General features: G+C 41.6%; 1 protein-coding gene across 1 annotated transcript; it reads right to left on the bottom strand.

The window, feature by feature from the left end:
• Positions 1–265: 265 nt before the first annotated feature.
• Positions 266–3499, bottom strand: LOC131881749 (uncharacterized). The gene is made up of 2 exons (XM_059228697.1): positions 3337–3499; positions 266–2237 (listed from the first exon to the last, which is right to left on the bottom strand). Exon 2 carries the CDS (start codon positions 2212–2214, stop codon positions 322–324), a length of 1893 nt encoding a protein of 630 aa, XP_059084680.1. The 5' UTR covers positions 2215–2237; positions 3337–3499; the 3' UTR covers positions 266–321.
• Between the last annotated feature and the right edge of the window lie 6981 nt (positions 3500–10480).

Below are 10480 nucleotides of genomic sequence, written 5' to 3' on the forward strand. Positions count from 1 at the left end.
ATCCGTCACTATGTAAAAAAAGCAAAAAAAAATAATCATCACTTATCTACATCTACATGTATATGTACTGTCTGAGCTTCTCCTCTTTTGGTCACTTTCTGTGATATCACAATATTACTTGTTTTTTTTTTACCTTGCTGATCATCCTTTACTGTAACTTTATTCCATTCGACCAAGTTCCTCGATTGGACCTTTAGAGGGTCCATAAGTTCCAATAAAAGCATCTTACTTACTTGCATGATCGAAATCCAACTCGGGAACTAACTGCAATTTAGAAATTGTTTTTTTATTTCCAATCATTATTATCAATTCAGGGACCATTCAATGTCTTTGATATCGACCCGAGGACAAGGGACTTCTTGCTCTTGTGCGAGAATGTGAATCTTCTTCACTGGTTGAGTTTTCAAATGTACCACGTCGTGCGGATCGGGAACGTTTATCCACCGGAGATTCCCTGGATGCTCTGGAACTGGATCTTGTACTAGTTTTCCTGGGGTCAGGGCGAGAACCTACACGATCTCTGCGATGATTATCGTGATCTTGAACTAAAGGCGAGGTCCGATAAAGGTTTAGGGGACACATAAGCACGTGGTGATCCACCTCTTTGCTTCTGCCCATGCAAATTCGGCATGTCATGTGGCACTGATGATGGTTCCCTTCCAAGGGTCGGGCACATTTGTAGCAATAGGAGACGTTCCGACAGACACGTACCCAATCTTTCAAGGACATGTCCAAACCAACGGGACATCGGGTCAGATGGTGGTTCGAGTTTTTGGGTCCACATAGAAAGCAAAAAAAATCCACCTTCGGTGTCTCTATCTCTTCTTGATTGGTCGATTCCCGGCAAAGCGATGATAGCTGGTCACTTCGGCGCTCGATGTCATCCTTTTTGAGTTGAGCCTCTTGTTTTTCGAGCCAAGCATTGAACTTCTCATAGTTGTCAACCAGGCCAAATTTCCATTCCGGAAGGAATTCCCCGGCCTTGACACCAAGGTCGCGTTTTTCGTGGTAGTGGTGCATTTCTTGGATCCTGAATTTGTCCCAACTCTCCTCCATGGAAGGAGTCATGGACCGGGTAAAGGTGCATGTCAGCGCAAACGTGTACATGTCCACGTTTTCTGTCTCAAATATGTTTTTCACGCGTTGCAATGCATTTAAGGACGCTTTGACAGACTCCAATTGGTCAGCTTTGGTCCTCCTTGGGGTGAGTCCGCGCTTAATGAGGTGAGCAGCGATGTTTAAAGGGTTCTCAAACTTGTTCTTCAATTCTTGCATGGCTTTGTCATAAGAATCTTCTCTCTTGGTGGGATAGCGATACACTAATCTGAAAGCCCGTTCGGAAAGGGCTTTCTTGAGCTTTTCAAACAGAGATATCTTGTTGAATCCGGGCAAGGATTCCATCTCCTTGACCAAGGCTGCCCAATCGCACTTCCATTGGGAGAACTTGGCCATAACTTCGGGATCCCCCAGATCCCCTTCAAACGGCTTGATCTTATCCTGGACACGAAACTGTTCCATTTTGGGTTGCTCTGGGTGGGTCACTGAAATGGTTTTAGTCATCCAATCCTGGGTGGAATGGTCCACGGTAGATCCATTCAGGGCTGGTCGGATAGAGGTCTCGTATTCAAATCGGGCCATCAAGTTCGCAAACCTGTTCATGATGGTCGAGTAGGTGGTCGTGAGAGGGTCACGGTGGGGTTTGTACCATACTCGGGTGGCATCCTTAAAGTTGGCCTCGAGCTGCGGAAGTCTGCACGTCTCCCAGTCCTTGATAAGCCGCTTGGCTTGATGTTCCTCTATTCGGGCGGAAGGGTCAGTCGACTCCTTGGCCTGAAGGCTATTCAAAACCTGTTCGAAGTTGGCTTGAATTTGGTCAATCATTTGACAGTCATCCTTGAATTTTTTCTCTGCCTTCCATCGCACTGGAATCATTTGTCGGGCTTGCTCCAATTTGAGGTCAAGCAAAGTCTTTAGTTGATCCTCATTGGCCCCTTGGTTCTCCTCACCAAGAGTCTCGCGCCACATGGGTTTGGTCATATCGAGCTCAATCTCAATGGCTGTCGGCTTCCTCGGAGGTTGAATGTGCACGGTTTCATCATGAACGAGACGCTTTTCCAGCTCATCGAGAACCTCCTCCTTGAGCATTCCAGTCGGTGCCGATGAGAGGCCTGGCTTCGTGGGTTTAGAGAGGCCAGCATAACCATGATCTCCCATGGTACTTTGGAAAAATGTGCTTCCTGAAAAAACAAATGAGTTACATATTTGTTTATGTTTTGTAAAATATCCACTTGACCTTGGTTTACGTACATCTACATCTTTTCTAATTTTTGTCGGCAACAAGAATAAAAAGGTTTCAATAGAGTAGAGACGCTCCAAGCACACCACCCAATGTTCTGTACACGGCATGTTTAACATAAGATTCTCAGTTTTAATCAATGATTAGAAACGAATTTTTTTTTGTTTTGCTTGATCCTACCTCATAGGTATTGCCCCTTTCAATAGAAAATTACATTTTCCATATGGTATAAGGGCCCTTATTTGCAAGGTCAGACAGCCCAAACATAACGGGAAGAGGCACGGTAGATTGCTAAATAAACTACTCATGACAAGCCATGACAGCAATTTCTTTTCCGGACATTATGTGACCCAGGTCGCTAATCAAACCTTTTTGATAGAATCAAAAAAACAACACAAACGCATTACAATTCAATAAAGAGGAATCGGCCTAATCTGCCTTTTCCTTGGTAGAGGCTAGATCAAAAAGCGCCCTCTGAGGTGGAGATCGTAAACCATAGTTCGTGCAAAGTAAAAGGGCTATTCAATAAAAAAAAATCCAATTTCCACCCTGGAATGATTTCAAAATATTTGATTTGAAATCATTCGAACATTTATTTACTAACCCAGTGTAACTGAACCTCTCTTCATAACGCTTGGGTGCCAACCACCATCTCTCAGGGGATTGCACTGTTAGATTGACGTTGGTGGACTTACGCATTTCCGGTTATAGAGGATTTTAAACCAAAGCGCTTTCTTCCATCAAATATCAAAAGAAGTCCAGTGGGCCCTTGTTCAAATACTTCAGTAGCTTTTGAATAAAGGCGGACTTTCTTATAGAAAACTATGGGGAAAATATCGACACGTCCGAAATGGCTTTTTAAGGAAAAAAATCCAAACGTGGCAAACCCAGTCATTAGTTTATGTAAAAATCTCAAGAAACAAACTTCTATTATGGATCCGTCCGAACTCTTCTTACTTCATTAAGACTTTACTTGGGCAAAATCAACCTGCTCTGAGACTTTGACCATATATTGTTCTCAATGAATTGTACCGTCTTACCGTCAAACTCGTTGTCAAAAGAGACTGATGATGAAGGGAACACAATTGATTGCCACTCAGCTCAACAAGCGTCATATGATTACTGACTCCTCTATTCAAAAAGCTAACTGTAGCCTCTGGAGTGATGTGACCAGTGTGCCCTGAGCTGTCAGAGTGCCGACAGATTGCAATCCAGTACTGCTGAGATTTGTCCCTGATTAGTTTTTTGGGTCAGAAAGTGCTCCAAGATCTGACTCAAAATAACACAATATGGGACCAATCTCACCAGTACTGGATTTGAAGTGTGAGTCGCAGGCAGATTACTTACTCGGTTATCGGAGGCAACAAGGTTCTGAAATCACCAGCAGTGTTGGTTACCACATCTGAGCTTTAAAATTGGAGTGCAATCATTTTCTGACCTGATTTTATTTATTACTTAATCAATACAAATTTCCAGATCTAGGACCCAAATCAAATATTGAATTTTCAAAACATGAATTGAACGAAGTCATCGCTGCACATATGAATGCAAAACCTTTATGTTACGGAGCATTCGGCCAACATCAAACAACTTCTGGGTTCATGCCCGCCACTTAAATTGGTCGTGAATGAGTCTTCATTGTCAATGTAGCCCTTAAGGGTCAAATTTGTGTTAACAGCCAAATAAAGTAGAAATTTGGTGACCAATTTAGCGGCCGGCGGCCTTTTTTTGTTTTTCGTGGTCATTGAATGTCAAAAGTAGCCAAATAACGCGTCAGAGCATTGCTGACCGTCGTGGTGCCAGCCTGGCAACACTGCTTCCGAGCGCGTCTTCTTTTCAGGTTGTTAGAGCTAGATTCTGTAGTACAGAGTACGGACCTATAGGGACTGCTCATTTAAAATGAGACATCTCGCGGCAAAAAAATGAAAGAAAGCGTTAGTAAACCCTTTGCTAACGTTTGTTCTTGCGTCATTGCAAAGAAAGAGAATTAATAACCCTAGACAAGAATTGATGTCAATGCGTTAAGAGTACTGTTTCCAACTCTGTAAGCTCTATCCTGATCAAGTTATCAAACAAGAAATCGTGGTAAATTTGAATAAGACATTCAGCAACATCAAAGATCCAAAAAGAATTGGATAATTGATCCCATCAAATAAATAATTGCAGAAGGATTAACTAAACTTGTTTTCTTTCCAATGATATAACATTAATAATGGCATATTGGGAAATCATTAGCTAGCCTCAAAATATCACCCTAATTATTCTCACATCAAACTAAGGCATTGATAATAACTCATTACTTGTAAATCAACTATTGCCTTTACTTTCCAAGCTTTCTGCTACCCTTCATTTAATTTTGATAATCATTTGATTCCATTACTCCTATTGATGGATTTATAGGGTAATAGGCTGCAACAACAATGCAATAAAGGTTTTTATTGTTTGAACAGCTCATACATCAAGTTTGATGATAAAGAGATGTGTTAAGAAGTTGGACTTAATTCCTTGGAAATTGAAAAAAATCAGTTATTTGTGTGGCGGCTTTACTATTAACTACTAAATTAGAACTCTCATCACTGCAGACACTGAAATTATTCAACTGCTTCTGGTGAAATAAAAAAAAATTATCTTCTTATATAAAGGCAAAAGGCTGAATAATCAAGACAATGTAAATATTTGATTTACAGATTTCAATTGCAATTGTTTTTGAAGTGTGAAATTTGAGACTCAGCACACCACCAAGTTTTTATGATTAATTTTCAATTGAGCCAAAACAGTGTTACTAAATAATCAAATTTACAATATTTTATCTAATGAATTTGTCAACTATCAATAACTTACTGAAGTTAAATGGCCAGTTGCGTTGAAAAGAGGCTGTACAAAATGGATTATTTTCTTTGCACTTTTATTTTGGTGTACTTGTATCACAAATCCTAAATTGGGAGTTGCAAACTTTAGTAAAGCCAATATTGCAACTTCTTATAATGCATCCTCCTCCCAAAGGTCTAAATTTGAGATGTCACAAACTATTCACACTCACTCATAAATTTTTTTGAAGACTAGTTAGAAAAAAAGTGGTTCTCATATTTTGCACTTTCAATTGCTTTATCTTGCTAAAAAATAAGTAACCAAAATTTAGATAAATGTAATGCTAAGTTGAGGTACATGAGCGGTCTGGTTCTTTAACAAGGTAAGTTCAGGATTGCAACAAAAAAAAACGCACAACTGGATGCAGGGCTGAATTTCCTATGCAAAAATGAACGTAACAAATGACTCGTCAAAGCATTAAAGTGCAAAATATATACCAAGATGCATTATCAATATTGTTTGGAACAAAAATTTGACAGAAAAATGTCCAATTTTAGGATTAATAGACACCAACACTGTTATTTTTTCAGAAATTTGGTCAAAACTAGGGCTCTCTAGTAGAAGAGTACAAGGATCAGAGCACGCATTGTCACCTAAAAATGGTTCCAATTATTTTCCATTGTTATAAAATTTGTCTTCTTGGATTTTGGAGGCTGCGCCCGTCAGGGGTCGCTTTTCATGCTTGTACTCTTCTACTAGAGAGCCCTAGTCAAAACAACCTGAATGAAGATATTTAAACTACACATTAAAAAAGTCTATACCCATCACTCTTTTTTTACAATCTCGCATAAACTCAAACCATTCATAAGACTTTTGTTTGTATCTCTCTTCACATGATTTCAAAAGTTTTTAATGAAGCAAAAAAGTCATGGTTCTTCCCTACTAACGCTCGTTTTCCTACTTTGGTTGCTAGACTTTGTTTAAATCCTACCTTCCGGTCCCTATTGACACAAAGCGGATTCGCATTTGGCGTTGGTTCACTAAGAACACAATCACAGGACCTAATAAGTCTCCAAATATACCTTTATGCATTATGTACAAAAGAGTTCCGCTATGAGAAACGCAATTGAATGTTTAGGAGAACCTTTTATTGAGATGGTTGTAGCGCATTTGACTAATGCACAAATTCCTCCTTCACTGTCAAGAACTCCTTGCATCAACATCAAAAACAGTAGTGGAGGAGGTCCAGGGCTGCGCAGAAGAATACCATCCCCTTTTGCAGCCCTTCCCGGATCCTGAGATGGACGTGGCCTTCAAGAAGATGAGGAGTAAAAAGCCCCCTCAATATCAGGGTTCTCTCCCTTCCAACTTTCACTTCTCCGGACCCAAGCCCAGCCACTCCTCCAAGAACCCTAAGCCTGGCCCTCCATTCTTCCTTCTTTCCACCATTGTAGATGGAGTCAGCCATCATCTTCATCCATAGTAAGGGGCCCAGACAACCATCGGACAATTGTTCTGAAGAACCTCTTCTTGAAGATGATGTCCACCCTCTTGCTGCCCTCTGCAGGGGGATCCACTATCGCTAATTCTTTTCAATCTTTATGTATGTATACAACCTGCCCGAAGCCCTCACACACCAGTGCCCCACCATCAACCATTTTATGGTACAATATTCTCTTTGAATGCTCTGTCTTACTTGCCTCTTTCGTTTTAATCCGTCAGTCTGTAACTCAGAGCTTGACTCTTAGATGGCGGTACAATAGCACTATAGAGAAACACTTCCAAGGCCAGATTATCGTGATTTCTTTTCACCTTGACGATATGTACCTATTTTCTGGGAAAATGAATTTTTGTATATCAGCGTCATTTTGGATTATAGAGTTTTAAGAATTGCAGTTTTGTAAGTTTTGATTCAGGAAATCATAAATTTGCACTTGAAATGAATGAATAAAAAACTCGTGATATAAGTTTTGCGAGTTAAGAAAAAGCCGTCCAGATTTTCTTTGGGCATTTCTCTAGAAGCTCCATAAAGCATTCAAACATCTGTGTGTGATAATGTGCAACTCGAAAGAATATTGGCCAAGTAAAATTCGACGACTGGTCCCCCTTCTTGAGAGAATTGCGCATCAGGGCACTTCACCTTTTAAAAGATATGTAGAGAGGCTATCAAAATAGCCCCCAATACACCCCAAAATAATATAAGGTTGTCAAATAAAGATGCCCTTATTGAATGAAGATTCCCAGGAAATTCTTGCAAAGGCCATTGCTAAGCGGGTCATAGGTGTTTAAAATTCATTTCACAAATGTGACAGAATGTCGTCACATTTGATGATTGATTGGGCATGCAACGGGTCCCCAACTATATACTTCTAGCCAAAAAAGCAAGGCTTTACGATGGAACGAAAGTTTGACTGCTTTTATCGCCGCAAAACCGAATACACCATCTAAGCTACCTTGCAAGCAATATCGATGTTGGTTTTGAGGCCGATTTAGCATGAAACGTTGGTCGAGGCAGTGAGCTGAATTCTTATTATCAAGTATTTTCAATAAGATTATGTGATTCAAAACGCTATTTCTTAATATTTTACATTTGCTTAAATATGAGGCCTCTTGAGTTCAGGGTTATGCATATAGCTTTTAAAATAGTGAAACAATAACTTTGAGTCACTGCTCACGGTGGTATCTTGTGGTTAAGTGTTTGCTCAAATGCCAGGACATCAAGATTTGTTTTTTCTCTGTCAAAGAAGCAAAAGGAGCAACTTTTGTGAAATACACATGTTTAAAAGTAGCTCAGATAAGTGTGTTAGATCATTTAAAGGCCATTAAAATGCACCATTGTCAAGAACGCTGTCAATCAGTATTAAACATACTCTTAGTTATGCATTGACGTAAAATTTCATAAACTTCTATTCACTACATGCTTAGTTACCGTATTACAACTTAAAGGTTGCGTTTTACGCCTTAATATATCGACAAATGGCCTAAATATATTTCCAGTTATTCCCAGGAATATGATTGTCTTTTTCAATGACACGACAAGAAATAATATTTCTCCATTTTCCCTAAGATTTCTTTAAAAGCTAAAAGTAGCAAAAATTGTCACCTACAACTTATAAAACCTGTAAAATAGCCATTTTTTAGTTAAGTGCCAAAAGCTACACTTTTCTATCTTGTTGCTAAAGTATTTTAACGATACATGCGACACTTCAATTTTCCAATTTGTCACTTTTTGTTATTAAATTTATTAATATCCATGGACTAGTTTGTTTTTTTTGTTTATATTCAACGTTAATATAATTATGTCAAAATTCAAGACAAAGCTTGATTAAAAGTGTGATTTACAAGTTAGCCATCACAATTGTGAAGTATTGACATTATGTGAAGTCATGGAAAAAGTTGTCTTACATTTATTCGACCAAGAACATCGTGCCCCTTTTTCATTGTTTTGCTTAGAGACGGGGTAGCTGCCTTCTCAGGGTTCCCACACCAGCCTCCCCCCCAGACTCTAAGCCGCTTGAAACCTATCCGGGACGTAAACTTGCCGTCCTGCGCGGGTACAGCTGCCAAGGTGGACCGTTTCCGTCTGAGTGTAAGGAGGCGGCGGGGTGATGTTGCTGGGCTTTGGGGGGCAAGATGGCGCTTTCGGCGGTCTGCTACGACGTGGAGGTTGGCCGAGGTGATCCGGCAATGAGGTGTCCACCCTAGCGGGCTTCAGACAATCAATTGAGATTATCTCGTGACGATTTCCTACGGCTACTACAAAATACTTGGAGCCAGGGTGAATCACTATGAAGGGTCCGTCATAGGGCCGTTGAAAGGGTCCTGTGTGAGCCCTGCGTCTGATGAAGACGTGGGTACATTTTTGCAAGGCGGGCACAGTATTGATTTGGGAACTTCCATGCCGGATCGGTGGTTTTGGTAGGAACTGAGCAATGGTTGAGTGCAGATTGTCCACGAATTGAGCGATTGCAGGCGATGAATCCTGAACGTTGGGCAGTGATCCAGGCACCGTAACAGTGGATCCAAAAACTAACTCGGCAGCGCAATAACCGAGGTCCGGCTTAGGCGTAGTACGGAGGCCAAGCATGACCCATGGAAGTTGCTCCAACCAATCGGGAGTGGAGCATCTCGCCTTTAGAGCTGCCTTTAGCGTTCGGTGGAATCATTCCACCATCCCGTTTGATTGGGGGTGGTAAGAGGTGGTTTGATGGAGGTTGATCCCTAAGGTAGAGCAAAGGGCTTTCCACAAATCCGACGTAAATTGAGCACCACGATCGGAAGTGATGTGGGAAGGTAGGCCAAAACGCGAAATCCATCCAGAGAGGAGAGCTCGTGCGCAGGACGTTGTTGAGGAGTCCATCAACGGGATAGCTTCCGGCCACCGAGTATATTGGTCGATGACAGTAAACAAGTAGGAACATCCCTGTGCTACGGGAAGGGGGCCCACTATGTCTACGTGTAGATGATCGAAATGCCGAGGCGGGACAGGCAAATTTTCAATTGGGGCGCGGGTGTGTGTTTGAATTTTCGACTTTTGACAAGGAAGGCAGGTTCTCGACCAATAACCAACATCTTTGGCTAATCCATGCCAAACAAATTTGGAGGCCATGAGATGTTTTGTTGAACGGATTGACGGATGCGACAAGTTATGCACTGCATCAAAAAGCAACCTTTGCATAGGTCGTGGAACAATAGGGTGGGGGTGTCCTTTGGAGATATCACAGAGAATGGACACATGGTTCTTCCCCAGGGACACATCTTCCAAGACCAGGTTAGTGATGGCGGTTCGTGTGCTCTGAACTTCCTCATCCCCTTCTTGTTGGCGTGCGATTTCCAAAAAGTCGATGGTGGGCATATCAGTTGAGATGGTGTTTATCCAGTTTGGACGTGATAACATGTTGGCCACCACGTTGTCTTTGCCGGAAATATGTTGAATCGCTGTGGAGAACTCCGAAATCTAACTCAGGTGTCGTTGCTGCCTGGCTGACCATGGGTCAGAGGACTTGGAGAGGGCGAATGTTAACGGTTTATGGTCGGTGAACACCACAAACTCTCGTCCTTCCAAAAGGAAATGAAAATGGCGAACTGCCAAGTAGAGCCCGAGTAGCTCTCTGTTGAATGTAGAGTAACATCGTTCTGGTGGACGTAACTGCTTGCTAAAGAAGGCAAGTGGTTGCCATTGTTGGTTGGCCCACTGTTGTAAAACTCCTCCCACGGAGATATCGGATGCGTCCGTGGTGAGGGATAGTGGCGCGTTCTCCACAGGGTGGGCTAACATTACTGCATTGGCCAGGGCCTCTTTTGTGTTTTCGTAAGCTTGATCCATCTCTGGGGACCAAACCAACGATTTGAGTTTCAGGGCAGAATAGAGAGGCT

The sequence above is a fragment of the Tigriopus californicus genome, chromosome 6 (genome assembly GCF_007210705.1).
Source record: "Tigriopus californicus strain San Diego chromosome 6, Tcal_SD_v2.1, whole genome shotgun sequence".
Classification (NCBI taxonomy): Eukaryota; Metazoa; Arthropoda; class Copepoda; order Harpacticoida; family Harpacticidae; genus Tigriopus; species Tigriopus californicus.

Bases quoted from the DNA above. Each gene is read 5' to 3' on its own strand.
- LOC131881749 (XM_059228697.1), bottom strand. From the start codon at position 2,214: ATGGGAGATCATGGTTATGCTGGCCTCTCTAAACCCACGAAGCCAGGC.